The sequence below is a fragment of the Aquarana catesbeiana genome, linkage group LG02 (assembly GCF_042186555.1).
Source record: "Aquarana catesbeiana isolate 2022-GZ linkage group LG02, ASM4218655v1, whole genome shotgun sequence".
In the NCBI taxonomy this organism is placed as follows: Eukaryota; Metazoa; Chordata; class Amphibia; order Anura; family Ranidae; genus Aquarana; species Aquarana catesbeiana.
The window spans coordinates 328,716,949-328,743,183 of NC_133325.1; the positions used below are offsets into that span (position 1 = coordinate 328,716,949).

Genomic DNA, 26,235 nt, shown 5'->3' on the forward strand with positions numbered 1-26,235 from the left:
CCCCAAAATATATAAAAAAAACAATTTTTTTCCTCAGTTTAGGCCGATATGTAATACATATTTTTGGTAAAAAAAAAAAAAAAAAAAAAAATTGCAATAAGCGTATATTGATTGGTTTGCACAAAACTTATAGCGTCTACAAAATAGGGGATAGTTTTATGGCATTTTAATTTTTGTTTTTGTTATTAGTAATGGCGGCGATCTGCGATTTTTATCGGGACTGCGACATTATGGCGGACACATAGGACACTTTTTACACTATTTTGGGACCATTGTCATATATACAGTGATCAGTGCTAGAAAAATGCACTGATTAGCATGTAAATGACACTGGCAGTGAATGGGGTTAACCACTAGGGGGCGATGAAGGGGTTAAGTGTGTCCTAGGGATTGATTCTAACTGTGGGGGGATGGGCTTCAACTGACATGACAGCGATCACCGCTCCCGATGACAGGGAGCAGTGATCTCTGTCATGACACAAGCCAGAATGGGGAAATGCCTTGTTTACATAGGCACTTCCCCGTTCTGAGGCTCTGTGACACGATCGCCAGGCACGCGCGCCTGCTATCCCCAGGTCTCTTAAAGAGGACGTACAGGTACGCCCATTTGCCCATCGCTGCCATTGTGCCAACGTATATCGGTGTGCAGCAGTTGGCAAGTGGTTAAAGCAAAGGGTGGTTCAACAAAATACTGACCCTCTTTCCAACTCGGTGATTCTGTTTTTGCTTTTTTTTTTCTGACATGTTGATGTTATATCGTTCACTTGGATGGTATAAGTTGCAAAGTAAATACAGCTGGATAAAACAAAAACTGTGTCCGTTTTCATTTCAGGCTGCAAAGCAACAACATGTGATTATTTTAAGGGGGGCAATTCTTTTCTGATGATTTAGATGAACATTTTACTGACAGAAATACAGAGAATGTCACTACTCAGCTCCCTCAGAAAACGCTAGTCTACTGGCTGGCATTGACTTCAATACTGGGAGAGCCTAACTTAGAACAACACTGCAGAACTGGATAGTCAGAGTGCAATCAGAAATCCTAATCTGACCACAATGGCTACCTTGGTGCTTTTTAACTACAGCTTTCCTTTAATTTCTTATGGATTCCAGCAAATTTCAGAGGCTTATTGGACATAAACGCCCATACTTAGAAAAGATCATGAGAGACTCCTGAAAACAGGCACTTGGAGAGTTACCAAACTCTTGTTTAAAAAGAACTATTTTATAAGGAATATGTTAATATTAGGTTGCTGTACACTTTTATTTCTGTTCTTTTATGTTAAACTAAGAATGCTTTTAGTCTGAAACATATGTTGCAATGATTACCATTTGTTGATCTATTAGATGATAATAATACTGTAGATAATATAGATTAGAACGGTTAAGTGCTTTTTCCTTAAGTAAGCACTTGGCAGCTGAATAGCACAATAGAACTCAATGCTATACTCTTGTGAATTGTATCTGTTCAGTGCCTTAAAGTGTATTTCCACTTTTGCGGCTACATTGGGATAACACAATATGTTATATGATTTACTTTCACACATCATATATACTAATTGTTGCTTACAATTTTAACTGTTCTCTTCTGAAAACTCCAAAACTGAAGTTTTCTCCTAGTATGTAATGTTAAGAGGGGGGCTAGGGAGTTATGTTTACTATCATTAACCCTGTCTGTTCTATGCTGCCAAATTTCATTATTAATTGTAAACTAAATTTCAACAGGCTGTCTTAACAAAGGGTCAAAGATTCCAAGGCTTTGGTGCTGCATTCCATGCTACTGAGAGGAAAACTCAGTCTGTCCCTACTTTGACAGTGGGGACAGACTGAATTTCTTCTCATTTTCAAATTCTACAGAGTGGCTTGCAGTCTCTCCAAAGCCTGCTGCAAATAAACACCTGGAAAAGTAGAACATTTTGATAAAAATATTTTTAGGTGTGTTGTGTGAATGGGAATTCAAACATATTATGGGGTTTTCGAAAACTTTACTGCACAGGTGGTAATAAATTTAAAATGAATGCACATGTGCTAGACATAACACAGTACTGGTTAACTCATATATATCTATATATATTTTTTTCTTTTTGCTGGATTTTAGGCTGCAGAATCCAGTGAGGCTCTGAATATCTCTATGCCCCTCCTGAAATCAATACTCATGGAACGAGAGGCCAAAATAAGAGACCTGAGCAAGGAAATTAGGAGAATACAAAGTGAAAATCTACGACTTTTGGATGAAAAGCAGCATTTTCTGTCTGAAAATAATAGGCTGCGAAAACAAGTTGAGGTAGACAATAAAAAAGTGCCTCTTTTAGAATTCACATTTTTCATAAAAATTCACATTTACATTTAGATCAGTAAAAGCCTTCTTAAATGGTAGTATTTAGATTATCATACTGAGGTTTTAACAGCCATTATCAGACTTTAAGCCCCATACATACTAGAGCATTTTCTTTATACACACAGATTGCTTCCTGGCACTCGGTGCAGATAACGTGTATTGAGCTGAATGTTCATGCAATACACAAGTGTCCCCAGCTCAGAAATATACAGGTTAGAGAGAGAAATGTTTCTGCCAATCAATTTCAGAACTAGAACAATGCATCTGAAATAGGGTTATAATGCCTTCTGAACATTCTTTATCTTTCCATTTTTCCCCGTTGTAGCTTGGCCATTGCTAATGTGGACAAAACCATGATTTAAATAGAACAGGCAAAACAAGTAATCCTGCTCATGTACAGCTTACCAATATTCCAAAGCAATACAAACTGTGTGAGCATTTGCAAACGCTGAACAATGTATTGGTTAAAACTGAATTCCAAGCAAACCACTAAATACACAGATGAAAACTATATGTGGGAGCTGTTTTACCTGCTAAAGGCTTTTAATTTGTATCCATCCAGTCCAAAGATTTACACAGCTCTGCCACAAAGAACAGCTCAGTCTGACAGAGCAGAAGCCTGATTCTTTTCTCTACTGCAGTTAAAGCAGACCTTCGCCAACAATGCAACTCCCCCCCCCCCCCCTCCATAACTGGATTCAGGTTTCCTGACTTCATTCTTCTTGCTGGGGGGGGGGGGGGTTGATGTAATGCCCCCCTACTGCCTCCTTGGATATCCATACATCCCAGGAGCTAGTTTTACTGATGGGTGCATGCGTGCTGCAGAATTCTGCATGAGTGCAGATGTGCTGCAGGTCTTTGGGACCCGGTATAGACCTGCGGCACATCCGCACTCATGTGTAGTGGTTTTCAAACATGCATGCAGATGCTGCAGGTATTAAGGTCCCAGATACCAATTTTGCGTGCACATGTTCAGGACCCCAACCCCCACCCCCATGTGCACAGATGTGCGCTGGTCTCTGCAGGGTCCCAAAGACCTGGCAGAGAACTTTGTCACATCTGTGCATGCACATGATACTCAAAGATGGCAATGCAGGCAGGGCTGATCCTAGGGTCACAGACGCCTGGGTGCAGAAATATTTCTGGCGCCCCAACAAAAGGGGTGTGGTCATCTTACCAACTCCTCCCCTTTACAAATGTTTCTATGGCAACGACTCAAACACAGAGATGCTCCCCTTAGAAGTCTTAGTTACCTTGGGATCCTCCCATGATCTCTTAACAATAAAGAAAATACAGAAAGAGAGTACACTAATGAGACCTGGAGTTGAGTCTCTCTGATGCACACACAGAGGGCTGTCTGTTAGAAAGAGCCCCTAGACATAATACGGTCAAAGACTGCAGACATGATACAAGGGACGGTCAGAGACTGCAGACATAATATAGGAGAAGGTCAGAGACTGTAGACATGATACAAGAGACAGTCAGAGACTGTAGACATGATGCAGGAGATGGTCAGAGACTGCAGACATAATACAGGAGATGGTCAGAGACTGCAGATATGATACAATAGATGGTCAGAGACTGCAGAAATAATATAGGAGAAGGTCAGAGACTGTAGACATGATAGACCCCCCTCTATTAGTAGAGACCCCCCGCCATTAGTGTACATAAAAACACCCGGGCGGCAGCTGGAGAGGAGAGGGCAGTGTGCAGCTGCGCCGCCCGCGTGGAGAGCAGATGGAGACAGGCTTGGGCGGGAGGGAAAGACAGAGGAGGAGAACACGTCAGGCACGGAGCGCCCCCCCCCCCAGCGATCTTACTGCATGGCAGCGGCTGGTCTCTCTTCACACAGAGACCAGCTGCTCCGATCTCCGGCGCTGCTCTCCTTCTCTGACAGGAGGAGGGAGGGGGGACGGGCTGCCGCTTGAGCCTCTAAAACTACAGCGGCGGCTGTAACCTGCGGAGGGAGCCACCACTGGACACAGAAAGGAAGAGGAGGAGGAGAAAGGGGAGCACTCTGGCGCTTCAGCACCCCCACCTCTCTGGGCCCGGGTGCACTGCACCCCGTGCACCCCGTCTGGGATTGGCCCTGCACTGTGCCATTGAATGCCACCACTGTGACACCCCTCCGCCCGCCTTCTGCCTGCCACTTACCCTGTCTTGGTGGGGCAGTGGGTGTCCTACATACGTCTCCTCCTGATAGGTGCCAATCACAGCGCCTGTCATTTTAGCCAATCAAGTGACGGGTAACAGACCCGAGCACCTGATTGGCGGAGAGGTGGTTCAGTGTTAAGAAAGCGAATATTCATTCACTGTTCTAACACACCTGGGTGAACTGTGAGTGCCAAGCATGGCGCTCCCAGATCACCTTTTAAGACACCTAAAGAGCCTGTGGCTCTAATCAGGTGCTTCAAAAACACCCCCTGCCGCTGTAATTTAGGCGCCCGAAAAGGAGCCAGGCACCTGAATAGGGGGTGGCATCGGCGGCCATAGATAGATTCATGCTATCCATTGGTTATAGAGGGGGTGGCTGGAGAGAGGGGGGCGGCACCCGTGCGCCCTTATGGACGGGCCGCCACTGATTTTAACTATACGTGTCTGATGCCCCTAAAAGGTGTCACTGAAGAAGACACCACTACTCCTGCAGACATAATATAGGAGAAGGTCAGAGACTGTAGACATGATACAAGAGACAGTCAGAGACTGTAGACATGATACAAGAGATGGTCAGAGACTGCAGACATAATACAGGAGATGGTCAGAGAATGCAGACATGATACAAGAGACAGTCAGAGACTGCAATCAAATCATAGTACAGGAGATGGTCAGAGACTGCAGACATGGTACAGGAGATGGTCAGAGACTGCAGACATAATATATGAGGTCAGAGACTGTAGACATAATACAGGAGATGGTCAGAGAATGCAGACATGGTACAGGAGATGGTCAGAGACTGCAGATATAATACAGGAGATGGTCAGAGACTGCAGTTCCTATGGACGTTAGCAAATAATGACCGATCGGCCCTCTCACCTGACCCAGCGATACAGCAATGGTTCCTCTGATCAGGAGTCTGCTCACTCTGAATTGCCCGTGGCGACTCCGCTGGGTAGCACCCAGATCTGTATTCCTGCAATGACTCCATTCCTTTCTCCGCCAGGGACGGCGCTAGGCTGTGTGGCTTTCCCTCTGGTGGTGCAGGGCAGCGGGGTTCTCTCTCTGATGGTGTTCTCTCGGCACTGCCCTCTCCCTCTGGAGTCCTGGGTGTACTTTCCTGTGTGTAGACCCCCCCAGGACAAAGCCCCCCCCCATTAGTACTGACCCCCCAGGACAAACCCCCTACATTAGTACAGACCCTCCCAGGACAAACCCCCCCTCCATTAGTACAGATCCCCCAGGACAAACCCTCTCCATTAGTACAGACCCCCAGGACAAACCGCCCACCCTCCATTAGTATAGACCCCCCCAGGACAACCCCCCCTCCATTAGTACAGACCCCCCCTCCATTAGTACAGACCCCCCCAGGACAAACCCCCCCTCCATTAGTACAGACCCCCCAGGACAAAGCCCCCCTCAATAAGTACAGACCCCCCAGGACAAAGCCCCCCCTCCATTAGTACAAACCCCCCAGGAAAAACCCCCTCCATTAGTACATACCCCCCAGGACAAACCCCCCTCCATTAGTACAGACCCCCAGGACAAACCCCCCTCCATTAGTACAGACCCCCCAGGACAAACCCCCCCTCCATTAGTACAGATCCCCAAGGACAAACCCCCCTCCATTAGTACAGACCCCCAGGACAAACCGCCTCCTCTCCATTAGTACAGACCCCCCAGGACAAACCCCCTCCATTAGCACAGACCCCCCAGGACAAACCCTCCCTCCATTAGCACAGACCCCCCCAGGACAAAGCCCCCCTCCATTAGTACAGACCCCCCAGGACAAACCCCCTCCATTAGTACAGACCCCCCAGGACAAACCCCCCTCCATTAGTACAGACCCCCCTAGGACAAAGCCCCCCTCTATTAGTACAGACCCCCCCAGGACAAACCCTCTCCATTAGTACAGACCCCCAGGACAAACCGCTCACCCTCCATTAGTACAGACCCCCCAGGACATCCCCCCTCCATTAGTACAGACCCCCCAGGAAACCCCCTCCATTAGTACAGAACCCCAGGACAAACCCCCCTCCATTAGTACAGACCCCCTTAGGACAGACCCCCCCTCCATTAGTACAGACCCCCCCAGGACAAAGCCCCCCCTCCATTAGTACAAACCCCCCAGGACAAACCCCCTCCATTAGTACAGACCCCCCCAGGACAAACCCCCCTCCATTAGTACAGACCCCCCCCCAGGACAACCCCCCTCCATTAGTACAGACCCCCCAAGACAACCCCCCTCCATTAGTACAGACCCCCCAGGACAACCCCCCTCCATTAGTACAATACCCCCTCCATTAGTACAGACCCCCCAGGACAAACCCCCCTCCATTAGTACAGACCCCAAGGACAAAGCCCCCCTCAATTAGTACAGACCCCCCCAGGACAAAGACCCCCTCCATTAGTACAGACCCCAGGACAAACCCCCCTCCATTAGTACAGACCCCCCCAGGACAACCCTCCTCCATTAGTACAGACCCCCAGGACAAACCCCCCCTCCATTAGTACAGACCCCCAGGACAAACCCCCCTCCTTTAGTACAGACCCCCCAGGACAAACCCCCCCTCCATTAGTACAGACCCCCAGGACAAACCCCCCTCCTTTATTACAGACCCCCCCAGGACAAACCCCCTCCATTAGCACAGACCCCCAGGACAAACCCCCCTCCATTAGTACAGACCCCCTTAGGACAGACCCCCCTTTCATTAGTACAGACCCCCCAGGACAAACCCCCTCCATTAGCACAGACCCCCACTACAAACACCCCTCCATTAGTACAGACCCCCTTAGGACAGACCCCCCTTCCATTAGTACAGACCCCCCAGGACAAAGCCCCCCTCCATTAGTACAGACCCCCAGGACAAAGCCCCCCTCCAATAGTACAGACCCCCCAGGACAAACCCCCCTCCATTAGTACAGACCCCCCTCCATTAGTACAGACCCCCAGGACAACCCCCCTCCATTAATACAGACCCCAGGACAAACCCCCCTCCATTAGTACAGACCCCTCAGGACAAACCCCCCTCCATTAGTACAGACCCCCCCAGGACAATCCCCCTCCATTAGTACAGATCCCCAGGACAAACCCCCCTCCATTAGTACAGACCTCATAGGACAAACCCCCCTCCATTAGTACAGACCCCATAGGACAAACCCCCCCTCCATTAGTACAGACCCCCCAGGACAACCCCCCCTCCATTAGTACAGACCCCCCCCAGGACAAAGCCCCCCTCCATTAGTACAGACCCCCCAGGACAAAGCCCCCCCTCCATTAGTACAGACCCCCCAGGACAAACCCCCTCCATTAGTACAGACCCTCCCAGGACAAACCCCCTCCATTAGTACAGACCCCCCCAGGACAAAGGACAAACCCCCCTCCATTAGTACAGACCCCCCCAGGACAACCCCCCTCCATTAGTACAGACCCCCCAAGACAACCCCCCTCCATTAGTACAGACCCCCCAGGACAACCCCCCTCCATTAGTACAATACCCCCTCCATTAGTACAGACCCCCCAGGACAAACCCCCCCTCCATTAGTACAGACCCCAAGGACAAAGCCCCCCTCAATTAGTACAGACCCCCCCAGGACAAAGACCCCCTCCATTAGTACAGACCCCAGGACAAACCCCCCCTCCATTAGTACAGACCCCCCCAGGACAACCCCCCTCCATTAGTACAGACCCCCAGGACAAACCCCCCCTCCATTAGTACAGACCCCCAGGACAAACCCCCCTCCTTTAGTACAGACCCCCCAGGACAAACCCCCCCTCCATTAGTACAGACCCCCAGGACAAACCCCCCTCCTTTATTACAGACCCCCCAGGACAAACCCCCTCCATTAGCACAGACCCCCAGGACAAACCCCCCTCCATTAGTACAGACCCCCTTAGGACAGACCCCCCTTTCATTAGTACAGACCCCCCTTCCATTAGTACAGACCCCCCAGGACAAACCCCCTCCATTAGCACAGACCCCCACTACAAACACCCCTCCATTAGTACAGACCCCCTTAGGACAGACCCCCCTTCCATTAGTACAGACCCCCCAGGACAAAGCCCCCCTCCATTAGTACAGACCCCCAGGACAAAGCCCCCCTCCAATAGTACAGACCCCCCAGGACAAACCCCTCTCCATTAGTACAGACCCCCCTCCATTAGTACAGACCCCCAGGACAACCCCCCCTCCATTAGTACAGACCCCCAGGACAAACCCCCCTCCATTAGTACAGACCCCTCAGGACAAACCGCCTCCTCTCCATTAGTACAGACCCCCCAGGACAAACCCCCTCCATTAGCACAGACCCCCAGGACAAACCCCCCTCCATTAGTACAGACCCCCTTAGGACAGAGCCACCTTCCATTAGTACAGACCCCCCCAGGACAACCCCCCCTCCATTAGTACAACCCCCCCTCCATTAGTATAGACCCCCCAGGACAAACCCCCCTCCATTAGTACAGACCCCCAGGACAAAGCCTCCCCTCCATTAGTACAGACCCCCTTAGGACAGACCCCCTTTCCATTAGTACAGACCCCCTTAGGACAGACCCCCCTTCCATTAGTACAGACCCCCCAGGACAAACCCCCTTTATTAGCACAGACCCCCCAGGACAAACACCCCTCCATTAGTACAGACCCCCTTAGGACAGACCCCCCTTCCATTAGGACAGACCCCCCTTCCATTAGGACAGACACCTCAGGACAAACCCCCCTCCATTAGTATAGACCCCCCTCCATTAGTACAGACCCTCAGGACAAACCCCCCTCCATTAGTACAGACCCCTCAGGACAAACCGCCTCCTCTCCATTAGTACAGACCCTCCCAGGACAAACCCCCTCCATTAGCACAAACCCCCAGGACAAACCCCCCTCCATTAGTACAGACCCCCTTAGGACAGACCCCCCTTCCATTAGGACAGACCCCCCTTCCATTAGTACAGACCCCTCAGGACAAACCCCCTCCATTAGCACAGACCCCCCAGGACAAACACCCCTCCATTAGTACAGACCCCCTTACGACAGACCCCCCTTCCATTAGTACAGACCCCCCAGGACAAAGCCCCCCTCCATTAGTACAGACCCCCCTCCATTAGTACAGACCCCCCTAGGACAAAGCCCCCCTCTATCAGTACAGACCCCCCAGGACAAACCCTCTCCATTAGTACAGACCCCCCAGGACAAACCGCCCACCCTCCATTAGTACAGACCCCCAGGACAACCCCCATCCATTAGTACAGACCCCCTTAGGACAAACCCCCCTCCATTAGTACAGCCCCCTTAGGACAGACCCCCCTCCATTAGTACAGACCCCCCCAGGACAAAGCCCCCCCTCCATTAGTACAGACCCCCCCAGGACAAAGCCCCCCCTCCATTAGTACAAACCCCCCAGGACAAACCCCCTCCATTAGTACAGACCCCCCCCCAGGACAAACCCCCCTCCATTAGTACAGACCCCCCCAGGACAACCCCCCTCCATTAGTACAGATCCCCAGGACAAACCCCCCTCCATTAGTACAGACCTCATAGGACAAACCCCCCTCCATTAGTACAGACCCCATAGGACAAACCCCCCCTCCATTAGTACAGACCCCCCAGGACAACCCCCCCTCCATTAGTACAGACCCCCCCAGGACAAAGCCCCCCTCCATTAGTACAGACCCCCCAGGACAAAGCCCCCCCCTCCATTAGTACAGACCCCCCAGGACAAACCCCCTCCATTAGTACAGACCCTCCCAGGACAAACCCCCTCCATTAGTACAGACCCCCCCAGGACAACCCCCCTCCATTAGTACAGACCCCCCCAGGACAACCCCCCTCCATTAGTACAGACCCCCCCAGGACAACCCCCCTCCATTAGTACAGACCCCAGGACAAACCCCCCTCCATTAGTACAGACCCCATAGGACAAACCCCCCTCCATTAGTACAGACCCCCAGGACAACCCACCCTCCATTAGTACAGACCCCCCCAGGACAAAGCCCCCCCTCCATTAGTACAGACCCCCCCAGGACAAAGCCCCCCCTCCATTAGTACAGACCCCCCAGGACAAACCCCCCTACATTAGTACAAACACTCCCAGGACAACCCCCCCTCCATTAGTATAGACCCCCAGGACAACCCCCCTCCATTAGTATAGACCCCCAGGACAACCCCCCTCCATTAGTACAAACCCCACTAGGATAAAGCCCCCTTGCATTAGTACAGACCCCACTAGGACAAAGCACTCTCTCCATTAGTACAGACCCCCAGGACAACCCCCCCTTCATTAGTACAGACCCCCCAGGACAACCCCCTCCATTAGTACAGACCCCCCCAGGACAAACCCCCTCAATTAGTACAGACCCTCCCAGGACAAACCCCCCTCCATTAGTACAGACCCCCCAGGACAAAGCCCCCCCTCCATTAGTACAGACCCCCCAGGACAAACCCCCTCCATTAGTACAGACCCCCCAGGACAAATCCCCTCCATTAGTACAAACACTCCCAGGACAACCCCCCCTCCATTAGTATAGACCCCCCCAGGACAACCCCCCTCCATTAGTATAGACCCCCAGGACAACCCCCTCCATTAGTACAAACCCCACTAGGATAAAGCCCCCTTCCATTAGTACAGACCCCACTAGGACAAAGCACTCTCTCCATTAGTACAGACCCCCCAGGACAACCCCCCCTTCATTAGTACAGACCCCCCAGGACAACCCCCTCCATTAGTACAGACCCCCCAGGACAAACCCCCCTCCATTAGTACAGACCCCCAGGACAAACCCCCCTCCAATAGTACAGACCCCCCAGGACAAACCCTCTCCATTAGTACAGACCCCCAGGACAAACCGCCCACCCTCCATTAGTACAGACCCCCCCAGGACAACCCCCCCTCCATTAGTACAGACCCCCCCAGGACAAACCCCCCCTCCATTAGTACAGACCCCCCCAGGACAAAGCCCCCTTCAATTAGTACAGACCCCCCCAGGACAAACCCCCCTCCATTAGTACAGACCCCCCAGGACAAACCGCCTCCTCTCCATTAGTACAGACCCCCCAGGACAAACCCCCTCCATTAGCACAGACCCCCTTCCATTAGTACAGACCCCCCAGGACAAAGCCCCCCTCCATTAGTACAGACCCCCCAGGACAAACCCCCTCCATTAGTACAGACCCCCCAGGACAAAACCCCCTCCATTAGTACAGACCCCCTAGGACAAAGCCCCCCCTCTATTAGTACAGACCCCCCCAGGACAAACCCTCTCCATTAGTACAGACCCCCCAGGACAAACCGCCCACCCTCCATTAGTACAGACCCCCCAGGACAACCCCCCTCCATTAGTATAGACCCCCCAGGAAACCCCCCTCCATTAGTACAGACCCCCAGGACAAACCCCCCTCCATTAGTACAGACCCCCTTAGGACAGACCCCCCCTCCATTAGTACAAACCCCCCAGGACAAACCCCCTCAATTAGTACAGATCCTCCCAGGACAAACCCCCCTCCATTAGTACAGACCCCCCAAGACACCCTCCCTCCATTAGTACAGACCCCACTAGGACAAAGCCCCCCCTCCATTAGTACAGACCCCCAGGACAAACCGCCCACCCTCCATTAGTACAGACCCCCCCAGGACAACCCCCCCTCCATTAATACAAACACTCCCTCAATTAGTACAGACCCTCCCAGGACAAACCCCCCCTCCATTAGTACAGACCCCCCAGGACAAAGCCCCCCTCAATTAGTACAGGCCCCCCAGGACAAAGCCCCCCTCCATTAGTACAAACCCCCCAAGACAAACTCCCTCCATTAGTACAGACCCCCCAGGACAAACCCCCCCTCCATTAGTACAGACCCCCCCAGGACAACCCCCCTCCATTAGTACAGACACCCCAGGACAAACCGCCTCCTCTCCATTAGTACAGACCCCCCCAGGACAAACCCCCTCCATTAGAACAGACCCCCAGGACAAGCCCCCCCTCCATTAGTACAGACCCCCTTAGGACAGACCCCCCTTCCATTAGTACAGACCCCCCAGGACAAACCCCCTCCATTAGCACAGACCCCCCAGGACAAACCCCCCTCCATTAGTACAGACCCCCAGGACAAAGCCCCCCTCCATTAGTACAGACCCCCCAGGACAAAGCCCCCCTCCATTAGTACCGACCGCCAGGACAAACCCCCCTCCATTAGTACAGACCCCCCTAGGACAAAGCCCCCCCTCTATTAGTACAGACCCCCCCAGGAAAACCCTCTCCATTAGTGCAGACCCCCCAGGACAACCCCCCCTCCATTAGTACAGACCCCCCAGGACAAACCCCCCTCCATTAGTACAGACCCCCAGGACAAACCCCCCTCCATTAGTACAGACCCCCTTAGGACAGACCCCCCCTCCATTAGTACAGACCCCCCCAGGACAAAGCCCCCCTCCATTAGTACAAACCCCCCAGGACAAACCCCCTCCATTAGTACAGACCCCCCCAGGACAACCCCCCTCCATTAGTACAGACCCCCCAGGACAACCCCCCTCCATTAGTACAGACCCCATAGGACAAACCCCCCTCCATTAGTACAGACCCCCAGGACAAACCCCCCTCCATTAGTACAGACCCCCCAGGACAAACCACCCTCCATTAGTACAGACCCCCCAGGACAACCCCCCTCCATTAGTACAGACCCGCCAGGACAAACCACCCCCTCTCCATTAGTACAGACCCCCCCAGGACAAACCCCCTCCTTTAGTACAGACCCCCAGGACAAACCGCCCCCCTCTCCATTAGTACCGAACCCCCCAGGACAAACCCCCCTCCATTAGTACAGACCCCCCCAGGACAAACCCCCCTCCATTAGTACAGACCCCTCAGGACAAAACCCCCCTCCATTAGTACAGACCCCCCCAGGACAAACCCCCTCCATTAGTGCAGACCCCAGGACAAACCGCCCACCCTCCATTAGTACAGACCCCCCAGGACAACCCCACTCCATTAGTACAGACCCCCAGGAAACCCCCCCTCCATTAGTACAGATCCCCTTAGGACAGACCCCCCCTCCATTAGTACAGACTCCCTTAGGACAGACTCCCCCTCCATTAGAACAGACTCCCCCAGGACAAAGCCCCCCTCCATTAGTACAGACCCCCCCAGGACGACCCCCCCTCCATTAGTACAGACCCCCCAGGACAACCCCCCCTCCATTAGTACAGACCCCCCAGGACAAACCTGCCTCCATTAGTACAGACCCCCCAGGACAAAGCCCCCCTCCATTAGTACAGACCCCCCTGGACAACCCCTCTCCATTAGTACAGACCCCCAGGACAAATCGCCCCCCCTCCTCTCCATTAGTACAGACCCCCCAGGACAAAGCCCCCCCTCCATTAGTACAGACCCCCCCAGGATAAACCCCCTCCATTAGTACAGACCCCCCCAGGACAAATCGCCCCCCCTCCTCTCCATTAGTACAGACCCCCCAGGACAAAGCCCCCCCTCCATTAGTACAGCCCCGCAGGACAAACCCCCCCTCCATTAGTACAGAACCCCCAAGACAAACCCCCTCCATTAGTACACCCCCCCAGGAAACCCCCCCTCCATTAGTACAGACCCCCTTAGGACAGACCCCCCTCTATTAGTAGAGACCCCCCTCCATTAGTGTACATAAAAACACCCAGGCGGCAGCTGGAGAGGAGAGGACAGTGCGCAGCCACGCCGCCCGGGTGGAGAGCAGATGGAGACAGGCTTGGGCGGGGAGAGACAGAGGAGGAGAACACGTCAGACACGGACCGCCCTCCCCAGCGATGTTACTGCGTGGCAGCGGCTGGCCTCTCTCCACACAGAGACCAGCCGCTCCGATCTCCGGCACTGCTCTCCTTCTCTGACAGGAGGAGGGAGGGGGGACGGGCTGCCGCTTGAGCCTCGAAAACTACAGCGGCGGCTGTAACCTGCGGAGGGAGCCGTCTCTGGACACAAAAAGGAGGAGGAGGAGGAGGAGGAGGGGAGCACTCTGGTGCTTCAGCGTCCCCACCTCTCTGGAGCCCGGGTGCACTGCACCCTGTGCACCCCGTCTGGGATCGGCCCTGAATGCAGGAGAGGAGGAGCAGGGTAAAAATATCAGGCAACTGAAGTCTCTTATTAACCACTTAAGGACCAGCCTCGTTTTGGAATTTAGGTGTTTACATGATTAAAACAGTTTTTTTTGCTAGAAAATTACTTAGCACCCCCAAACATTATATATTGTTTTTTTTCTAACACCCTAGAGAATAAAATGGCGGTCATTGCAATACTTTTTTTCACACCGTATTTGTGCAGCGGTCTTACAATTTTTTGGAAAAAAAATTCACTTTTTTGAATAAAAAAATAAGACAACAGTAAAGTTAGCCCAATTTTTTTTATAATGTGAAAGATAATGTTACGATGAGTAAATTGATACCCAACATGTCACGCTTCAAAATTGCGCCCACTCGTGGAATGGCGTCAAACTTTTACCCTCAAAAATCTCCATAGGCGACGTTTAAAAAATTCTATGCGGGTGCTACTCACGTATGCGTTCGCTTCTGCGTGCGAGCTCATTGGGACAGGGTTTTTAAAACATTTTAAAAAATTTTCTTATTCATTTTACATAATTTTATTTATTTTTACACTGTTTTAAAAAAAAAAAAAATTGTGTCACTTTTATTCCTATTACAAGGAATGTAAACATCCCTTGTAATAGAAAAAAGCATGACAGGAGGTCCTCTTAAATATGAGATCTGGGGTCAAAAAGACCTCAGATCTCATTTTTACACTAAAATGCAATAAAAAAAAGAAAAAGAAAAGTCATTTAAAAAAAATGACATTGAAAAAAATGTGCCTTTAAGATGTATGGGTGGAAGAGACGAGTGGGCGCTATCGTCCCCTCACTTGTCACCGATAAAAGTGATCTCGCGGCGAATCCGCCGCAGAGACCACTTTTATCTTGTAGCCGACCGCCAGTCGAAAACGAGGATACCGGGGTTATGGCAGCTAGCTGCTGCCATAACAACAATATCCGTCCCCAAAAAGGGGACGTACATTGGCGTGCGGCGGTCGGCAAAGAGCTCCAGTCATTTTTGTGCTTATTAAAAGTCAGCAGCCACAAAAACTGTAGCTGCTGACTTTAAATAAACAGACACTCACCTGTCCCAGGATTCAGTGATGTGCTCACCCGAGCCGTCCCTTCCCTCTGTCCTCAGCATCTCACCTGTGGGCACCTAGCTGTGACAGTTTACAGTTTCACAGCTGGGTGCCCACTGCGCATGTGTGAGCCACGGTGCGCATTGTGAATGGTCCTGTAGTCTTCTGTGACATGTCCCAGATGACTGCGGGGAGGGAAGGGGAGAGGAGAATTTCTGGTCAGATCACCTAGGCCAGTGGTTCTCAACTCCTGTCCTCATGACCCACTAACAGGCCAGATTTTAAGTATTACCTTAGGGAGATGCAGACTAGAATACTGCAATCACTGAGCAGCAAATGATATCACCTGTGATGTATTTCAGTTATCTTGCAAACCTGGCCTGTTATTGGGTCCTGAGGACAGGAGTTGAGAACCACTGACCTAGGCGATCTGAGCAGAAGTGGGAGCAGGTCCCTGTCAAAACCAGATACCCCCAAAAAAATGCCATTTGGGGAAGGGGGGGAGGGCTTAAAGCAGAACTTCCTCTTTTGGGTGGAGCTTCACTTTAAGTAACACAATTTTTGTTCCTCACCCATCCTGCAATTGGACAGAGAAGGAGAAGCAGTAGACTGATGAGCCTTTTCCTCTGTCACGCTGCCCTTTCTTTTCAGCATACTCCTTGTTAGCACATGAATACTGCAGCACAAATGATTGAATCTTTGTGCCGCTTCTCCCTTCCACAGTTGGATCTCTGCTATACAAGGGATGGCAGCAAGCTCATGTCAAAAGGACTCCAAACAGTAAGGTTGCACATAAATATACAGTAATCTTTAATGTCCCCAGTGACCTATATTGCACAAGGGCAAGCAGACAACAGTTTAATTTCTCTATTGAATTTTGCACCTCCTAGTCATAGAGTCATCAGACAGGACTAAGCCCAGATAGTTGGGGCGGAGGGTGGAGTTCCCCTTACATTTGCCCTGTAAAATAAAGTTTTTTTAGGACATTACAAATGTACATATACAATGTGCAGCCTTACTGTTTGAAGTAATTTTCATTGTGGGAGATTTGCACCCATGTGGTGACATGGAGCAATGGAAGGGCTTGGGAGCAGTTCCAGGGGATATCAAGATTTACAAGAAACCGATACCAAGTGAAATTCAAATATATATACTGCTTACATTTAAGAAATACATTAGTAATGTATTAAGGAATAAATAGCTGTATTAAAGTGTCTTTTATATCTGCATGAAATGAAAGTGATTGTAAACAATCACCTTGCAAAATAACCCATTCAGTTTAAAATTGAAATAAAAGGCAAAACATTTGTGTATAGATATAAAAAAAATTATAAATAGATTTTTCCTTTTTTTGAAGTGATCACATTCCCTCTGCTCCCTCTGTTCACAGCTGCATAAGAGATGGTGGAAGGAGAAGCAGCAGGACACTGAGCTTCTGAGTGATAGGCCCTACAGGGAGGTGTGTGTCAGGACAAGTCTAATCATTGGATAAGAGCACACTAAGTTCCCAACAAAGCTAGAGAAGGAATAAGAAATTGTGGGGTTACAAGTATTTTAAGCTTTAACGCTTAACCATATATTGAGCATGCACAAACATTCAAAGTGCTACTTCTTGAATTCTACTGTCCCAACTTCAACACATTTGTGGTTAGCTCACCCAGGGGTCTGGGGACCTGAGTGAGGGACTAGTATAACACCTGTATGAGATCATTGGAATGCCAGGAGTGATGTGACAGACTCAAACATAACGAAAATGAGCCACTGACCCATTGTCACAACATCCAACATTACCTACTCACGTACAAAAGCTCTGAAACTTCTTCTTTAGTAGAGTCTGTTAAAAGGCATCAGATGCACCCAAAGAGTTGCATGCATAAGGTGATAGGTAAGCAATAAACCCTTTTTTCAGGGCTGTATTTGTTTGTTTTTGAGATGGCAACAGTGTCCAGTTTTCCTACAGATTTCTACAAACAGTTTATACAGAATTTCTGAATGTAATGTAGAAAAGTAATAAAAACAGTCTAATGTAGCTTTGATTAAATTGCATCCAAATAAGCATATGCTACATAAAACTATTTAAGTTTTGCACCTTCCTAATACCCACTTCTTTTCTTTTCTCTGTAGTCTACAACATTTAACAAAGAAAGAAAAGCACAGGATGTTTTTGATTCATTTGACCCAAGCTCTCCAACAGTTCTTCAAAGACAAATCAGTAACGTATTGTTTGTGTTGCATTTTTGAAAATGGTATATTGCAATTGGATCTTTGTTTATGTCTTATAACATCATCACCTGTAGCTTAAGGGCCATACCTGTAAAAATTAGTCATTTTTTTGTTTGTTTTGGATAGAATGAGGAAGGTTTGGAACCCTTGTTGGGTGCTTACTGACATCCTAGGCTCTAGGCCCCAACTGGAGATTTTGAAATGTGGGTGAGACTGGCAACACCAATGGACAGTCTGGTCTACTAGCGAGTCTTAGACCATTGGCACAGAATACATCTAAGTAATGAAATTGGTTACCAGTGGCAGACAGTCCAAATATTTTCAGCATGGGTTACCAAAAATTCCTGTAACTATGAGGCTAGTGGTATCTGTTACCTTGTGTAATTTCTACACGTCTTGGATGTCATCTAAATCTGTTCATACTGTAGATCTCAGATCATTCAGTAAGACAATTCAATGAACAATGACGACATGCAAAGCAGCATATAGTTAACTCCACTACAATAATATTTGTACTGGTTACTGCACTTAGATTGTTGGACTAAAGTAGTCTGTGTATATGTACAGGTTGAGGTAGGTACCTGTAAGCTCAGTACCCGTTGGCTCAATTCAAATGGACAGCTGGTGACCATACCGTCATCTGGCACATACACATGGCAGATCATTAAAGAGTCATGGTTGGTGCTATAGAGAGATCAGAATGAAGGAGCAAAGCAGCACAGTCAGATACAACTGGTGCCGCTTATCACGGGTAGGAACATTGGAATCTGGGGAAGAGGAGAAACACTAGGGATTTTTAGGGCAGATTATCACAAGATGAACAACAGAGTCTGGAGAAGGAGAGAAACAACAGATTTTGGCTCCTTATAAAACAGGAGGAACTATTGAATTTAGAGCTGGGGAGAAATGATAGCGATTGTGGCCAGGTCATCAGAGGTGGCATTTTAAGCAGGTTATCACAAGGAGGAACAATAGTAGTTGGAGAAGGGGAAAAACCAAAGGGATTTTAGACAGGTTATTACAGGGTGGAATAGGGGCAGCTAGGACAGGGGATAAATGATAAAAAGCGAGGCAAGGGAGGAACAATAAAGATTGAGTCAGGTTATTATAAAGAGGAAAAATAGAAGTTTGTATAGCAGGTTATCACAGGTAGAAAAATAGTGGTTGGGGCAGGTTATCACTGGAAGAAACAATAATGATTGGGACAGGGGAATAACAATAGATATGTTAACAGGGAGGCAGGGAAGCAGGGAAGAAGCAGTATACATTGTCTAAGGATATCAGAGAGAGAAACAATAACAGTAGAATCAGGGATAGAAACAATAGCGGTTGGGACAAGGGAGAAACAAAGATTGGGGGCAGGATAGACAGACAGAAAGGATATCATTGGGCTGGGGAGAAATGATAGATTCGAACTAGAACAGAGGAGGAACAATAGAGATTGCAGTGGGATATCGCAGGGAGGGACAAGGGCATTTAGCATCAGTGGTTAAGGCAACTCCCCAAAGTGGCTGGGATTTGACTATTACCAGCATGTTACCACCCCTTTCAGCAAATTGTTGAGCCAGTTCTTGCTTAAGGACCATATTTCTTATCAGGCAGTTGAGAGGGGGTGAATTTGTACACTGCTTCAGTGTTGTCAGACAAAAATGTACATCGAGAGACGTTTCCTCATAGTCCCATTGCAACAATGAGGTGCTTAGAGACAGCAGGTATGAGGCTTATGAAATATTACAAGATAAAGGGAACCCATGCATTTCATGCCACAACAGTGGCGATACCACTTTAAAGCAAGTCTCAATAGACTAACATCTTTCAGAATTGCTAGTACTCAGATGCTTCCAGTGTCATAGGTGCTCGGTCAGTCTCTGAAAAAAGGTGGAAACTCTGTCCTGTTTGTCCCTAGAAGGCTCTTCTGAACAAAGGACAAAGTCCTAATAGAAAGGGTACTCACATCGCTTTTAAGTCTTTCTGGTGCACTTAGAAGTCCTCCCACTTGCCCCCAAAGAGGATGCTCTTGCGTGACATATGCCTGTGCCTCGCAAATTGCCTGGTCTTACTCTCTTTTAAAATGGAAAAGACTGTCTCATTTCGTTGGAAAGCTAACCTTCTCCTTTGATGGGCAGCCATGGGGGCCCAAAACTCACATAATGGTAGCTGCCCCCTTTGCTTTCCTATCCAGGACTCCTTTGCTGTGACTCAACAAAATGGCTGCTGAAATCCTGCAAGTGTTCAATTAAAGCCCACAACAGGGGACGCAAGTCCTATGCTGCACTCCCTTTACAAAAGTTACTACACATATACATTATGGACATGTGGAGACATCAAGTGGCACACAGAACATTGTAGCAGAAAATTCTCTGAAGGAATTACACTGAGTCCTAACACCTTGCTACAGGCATACAGGCAGCTGGGGGAAGATTGGGATAGAGACTGGTGAAAGTTATCACAGGGAGGAAAAGTAGTGATTACTGATTAGCTGAGATGCTGTTTATTACACAGAGGAATAACACTCGTTAGGGCAAGCTTTTAAACATGCTCAGGCAATTATTTCAACTAATGTTGGTCATGTAGTGGTCATGTACAGGTTCCAGAGATATGAGCCAGATCCATAGCGGGATTTGACTTAAGACAGACAGATTTGAAGACTGTCATCATATCTATGTGTAGATATAAATGGCTGTAGTGTCCATACTGACAATCGAGTCTGTATTCTCTGAGTCATTGTTATTCCTAGCACTTAATAGGAATAAATGTTCTCAAACAAATAAATGATGCTTTTAAAATTAGTTTAACATTTTGCTCGTGAAATGGTTGGATGCCCTTACTAGCAAGTGAGCTGCGACAAAACAAAGTACATTTGTTCCTTGATAAAACAAAAGATTGCTTTATTTTGCAATTATTTGTGCCATTAGAAAGGCTAGGTGAGGTTAAAACTGAAGGGAACAATTCATCAGCCAGAACATTTAGAGACATTTGAAATGATGTGTTATAGAGCAGTAATACATTTTAAATGTATGTCTACATTCCTCAAAGTGGCAGAAGTAATACAGAGATTTGTAATTAATATAAAAGCTAGATATGTTTACAGGTGGTAGGATAGGTGTACAACTATGAAAAAAACACCTACTTGCATGTTCTGTAAAACAATACCAATACTTGTCTTCTGAAAACCAGAAGAAAAGTCTCACGAAAGCCATAGCTTCCACCTTTCTTAAATGATAAAGAGGGACACATTTCGGCACACTGTACGGCCCCAATTACACAGACCACAAGGATCTATTATGCAGAAAAAGACTGGCTAAACCTCACAAGTGCTTTTTTTGACCCTTATATTTACTTTTTAAAATACCAAATGCAGTAATGTAGAGGCTGGATAAACATTTTAATACAGCATAACATTTTTGGTAGTAAAATGGTACATTTTATATAGTGATGTACATATCAGACCAAAAATATATACTTTTTATCAACACTTCGGTCTGTCTGTTAAAAATCCATGAGGAGTTTTACTGTACTCCATGCACCAGGCGTTTCTTGTCTATCAGACCAAAAATAGAGACAACTGAGGCTGCATGGGGGACAGGGGGATTTGGCCTCAAAAGAGGGGTAGTTCCTTTAAATATGGCACAGTTGTGAGCTATGCATGAAAGGTCTTATCATTGTGTTTTTGGGATGGAGGAGGGTTGCTATCCAGGGCATTGTTATGGAGATTTACACTCTCTTCCTGTCCTGCTGGAAGAGACAGGAAGTGATGGGAACTCATCAACTACAACACAGATAAAAATATTTTTTTTTAATAGAATAGAGGAAGGCTAGAGCCACTGTCAGGTTTTGATTTCTGTCTGTGTCCCTGTTGCAGATTTCCCTTCACTATCTGCTTGAAGATACAACTGACAGCAGGACAGGAAGTGAAAGTTAAAGTGAAAGTAAATCTATTTAAGAGTCCGAATAGAAGTAAGCACCCGACTGGGGATTTAAAGTGATACTAAATTCTGTTATTTTTAACAAAAAAAGAAACGTTATACAGTGGTTTTGCGCAGAACAGCCAAGATCCTCCTCTTTTTTGACGTTCCTGGCCCCTCTCTCCTGATGAGTGCCCCCACAGCAAGCAGCTTGTTATTGGGGCCCACAAGCTGAGCCGCAGCTCCATGTGTCCATTCAGACATGGAGCCGCGGCCCAGCCCGCCCTCTCTCTCTCCTCATTGGCTCACAAACTTTGATTGACAGCAGCGGGCACTAATGGCGCTTCGCTGCCGTCTCAGCCAATGAGGAAGGAGAGTCCAGGACAGCCGAGTCTCCAGTGCAACATCGCTGGATCAAGATGGGGCTCAGGTAAGTCTTAGGGGGACTGAGGGGGGCAGCTGCACATAGAAGACTTTTTATCTGAATGCATAGAAACGCATTCAGATAAAAACCCTTCTGACTTTAAACCACTTTAACCTTTCTGTACTCTGTATATCAAACTATAAAACATGTTTTTGGCTTGACATACAGTACACTGAGTCAAGCTTTAATCAGTAATAGTAATATTTTGATCATTTCTGTGATATCTAAGAAGGTAGGATGTTTGCAATAAAATGTATGCCTGTGTAGTAAATGCAATTTTAGCTTGGCAGAGAACTGTTGCTGCAGTTCATTTTAGTTTGAAAATTTTACAATAACTCATTACCCATACGCTAGTAGGTTATGAAATGCAGTACTCCCAACATGGTCTGTATAATAAACAAAAAACTTGGGAGTACAGATGCAATAGTGTTACCTTCTTTATGGCCTAGTAAAAGAGGATAAAAACAGAAACCGCCTTAGGGAAATACCACTGGACCATCAGAGAGATAAATGGCAGAGAGGTGATTTCACTCACCCTTGTCTTATACTAAAATATAGTTTATCCGAGTAGAGCTGTAAAGCCTATGCAGTTAATTTTATGTTGCTTTATGTAAGATGTCACAAACCAGAGACCTTATTACTGATAAACCAAATTGTCAAAATAATTTCAAGATTACATTTAGTAACATCATATGTGTGCTGTCACAAATACTTTTAACTCTTTGCATTTAGATAAAGAAGAAATAAGGGAATAAAAAAAGTGAACACATTTAGATATCTCCAAATCAAAAATTTCTATACACCATTCCTAAAGGGGGATACACCATTATCCCAATTATCCATTTTTGAATCAAACTGTACAAAAGATCCATTTGCTAAAGGTACAATTTCATCACTTTATAATCAATTATATGGAGTAGCAAATCTTAATAGACCCTCTTACATTCAGAGGTGGGAGGAGGACCTGGGACGAACTTTAGAAGACACGGACTGGTCTAACATATGGCTCACATCTAAGTCATCTTCACCCAACATCTTAGCACTGGAGACAAATTATAAAGTCCTAACTCGCTGGTACCTTGTACCCGCTAGAGTGGCAAAATATTCACCTAATACCTCAGCTTTTTGTTTTCGAGGATGCCCAGAAATAGGCACACATTTACACATATGGTGGACGTGCCCAGTAATCCAAACCTTCTGGAAGGAAGTCTTCGTGATTGCATCTAAAATATTTAAAAAAATAATACAACCAGATCCATATTTAACTTTACTTAATCTAAAACCGGAATGGTTAACACTCTCTCAATTCAAACTTATGATCCAACTAATAACGGCTGCAAAACAAACAGTGGCCAAGGCATGGAAATCTCCTACATTGGTACTAGCAGAAACAATTCACAGAATGAATAATACAATGTCCCATGCTAAGATGGTAGCCATCGATCAAAATCAAATTCCAAAATTTGAAAAACTTTGGCATCCTTGGATAAAACAACAGTTCCTGTCAAACTTCAATGACTCTGTCCTGTTGCCATGGTAACAGATTAAATGACTTACAGAGACACCCATTCTAAGGCTTCAAAGAGAACTAAAAAGAATAATAAACTGACGAACGGGACAACCTTGTAGACCATACCTCTACCTTTCAACCCTTTTTCTTCTTTCTCTTTCCTTTTCTCCACCTTACGATTAAAGCTCATTATCAGAATGTATTTGACCTATATACACTCTACTTGTAAACAATATGTATAGTAGGTATAAATCATTTAAATACCTACAAAAGTAACTAAGTAAATGATATATATCTTTAATTTAGGTTTACGTGAACCCAATGTTTAATATTTGAAATTTCATGATATTTACCTATATAAACCCTACTGTAAAACAATGTGCTTACTTTATAGATCCTTGTAAACTTACTTTATGTATCTTTATAACATTGTATACTCAATAAACTTATTTTGACAAGGAAAAAAACACTCATTAGGGTAACTATTTTTTTAGCCGTAATTAAGATCAATTGCATAAATAAACTGTCTAATTAAAGTGTAATGGTGCATGTGTACAATAGGTAACCTCAAAAACCAGATTAATGACCTCCAAGAAGCCAATGAAAGCGCAGTATTGGAGTTATCAAAAGCTGATGAGGAGATCTGCCTGCAAAGAAAGGATCTAGCCAAGCTCAAAGCGGAATACCACCAAAAGTTAGAGGATTCTCAGGAACAAATAAAGATTCTTACAGAAAAGGTAATATATGACACTCTGAGATCTTATACCATTTATAAATATATACATACAAACCTAAATTAAGTCCTTTCTGCATCACACCCCCCTTTAGAATGGCACTTTAAGCATCTAAAATTTGAAAGCATGTTATAAACCAATTAGGCAGTGATTACTATAGTTATCTATTACCTTACTTTGATCACACTGCCTATTATTGCAATGCACGCCAACAGTTTGTGCTGCAGTGGCATTTATTTTAATTGGCACCCCAAGACATACACACACTACACTACAATGAATAGATGGGAGCCCCCTGTGCTTTCTGGTGCTTTGGGGGAAAAGGTGCAGTTGCATTATAAATTGTGAAGTGGTGCATCAACAGCCTATTCAAAATGAATAGGCTTCTCAAATACAACAAAAATTTAACACCCAAACTAATGTATTTTAATCCACAAACAATGTAAAAATAACAGTCATTTATGTCTGGCATAAAAATCAGAAAAGGAATCAACTGTCCAATTCAGCTTTTCCATTAAAATGATCACAAAAAAAAAAAAAGAAGCAAATGCTACTAGCACTGCAACTGACTAAAGCCTGGTACAGAGCTACTGTACTAACTATGCAAAGTTAGTATAGCCATCTCCCCTGCTGAGCTGTGTTCTGACAGGGGTACGATCCCCCCCGCCAGAACGCTCCAAATAGTACTCTCCTCCATTGGCTGAAAGCACTGATCAGGAGTCGGTCGGCTGCTGGTTTTCCAGCATGCACGTCCAACAGAAGCCGGGCGTTTTTTTTTTTTTACTGTACAAAATAAGGTGCGTTGGCATGGACCATAGGGTGAGTACATGGATTGAAAACTGGCTACAAGGGCGTGTTCAGAGGGTGGTGATAAATGGGGAGTACTCAGAATGGTCAGGGGTGGGTAGTGGGGTCCCCCAGGGGTCTGTGCTGGGACCAATCCTATTTAATTTGTTCATAAACGACCTGGAGGATGGGATAAACAGTTCCATCTCTGTATTTGCAGACGATACTAAGCTAAGCAGGGCAATAACTTCTCCGCAGGATGTGGAAATCTTGCAAAAAGACCTGAACAAATTAATGGGGTGGGCGACTACATGGCAAATGAGGTTCAATGTAGAAAAATGTAAAATAATGCATTTGGGTGGCAAAAATATGAATGCAATCTATACACTGGGGGGAGAACCTCTGGGGGAATCTAGGATGGAAAAGGACTTGGGGGTCCTAGTGGATGATAGGCTCAGCAATGGCATGCAATGCCAAGCTGCTGCTAATAAAGCAAACAGAATATTGGCATGCATTAAAAGGGGGATCAACTGCAGAGATAAAACGATAATTCTCCCGCTCTACAAGACTCTGGTCCGGCCGCACCTGGAGTATGCTGTCCAGTTCTGGGCACCAGTCCTCAGGAGGGACGTACTGGAAATGGAGCGAGTACAAAGAAGGGCAACAAAGCTAATAAAGGGTCTGGAGGATCTTAGTTATGAGGAAAGGTTGCGAGCACTGAACTTATTCTCTCTGGAGAAGAGACGCTTGAGAGGGGATATGATTTCAATTTACAAATACTGTACTGGTGACCCCACAATAGGGATAAAACTTTTTCGCAGAAGAGAGTTTAATAAGACTCGTGGCCACTCATTACAATTAGAAGAAAAGAGGTTTAACCTTAAACTATGTAGAGGGTTCTTTACTGTAAGAGCGGCAAGGATGTGGAATTCCCTTCCACAGGCGGTGGTCTCAGCGGGGAGCATTGATAGCTTCAAGAAACTATTAGATAATCACCTGAATGAACGCAATATAGAGGGATATGTAATGT

The 26,235-nt window shown here is 47.1% G+C and overlaps 1 protein-coding gene and 1 long non-coding RNA gene across 3 annotated transcripts in view; one reads left to right on the forward strand and one right to left on the reverse strand.

The window, feature by feature from the left end:
• LOC141127933 (uncharacterized) overlaps positions 1-26,235 on the reverse strand; it is a 162,363-nt gene that overhangs the window by 97,943 nt on the left and 38,185 nt on the right. The window lies entirely within an intron of this gene.
• Positions 1-26,235, forward strand: part of LOC141127932 (uncharacterized) — a 121,663-nt gene that overhangs the window by 21,246 nt on the left and 74,182 nt on the right. Inside the window, exons 3-5 of one of the 2 annotated variants that reach the window (XM_073614834.1) lie at positions 2,099-2,284; positions 17,748-17,835; positions 24,247-24,422. In XM_073614834.1, the coding sequence (XP_073470935.1) occupies positions 2,099-2,284; positions 17,748-17,835; positions 24,247-24,422 (450 nt within the window). The remainder of the gene's footprint in view (positions 1-2,098; positions 2,285-17,747; positions 17,836-24,246; positions 24,423-26,235) is intronic. The other variant, XM_073614835.1, reaches the window with a different exon arrangement.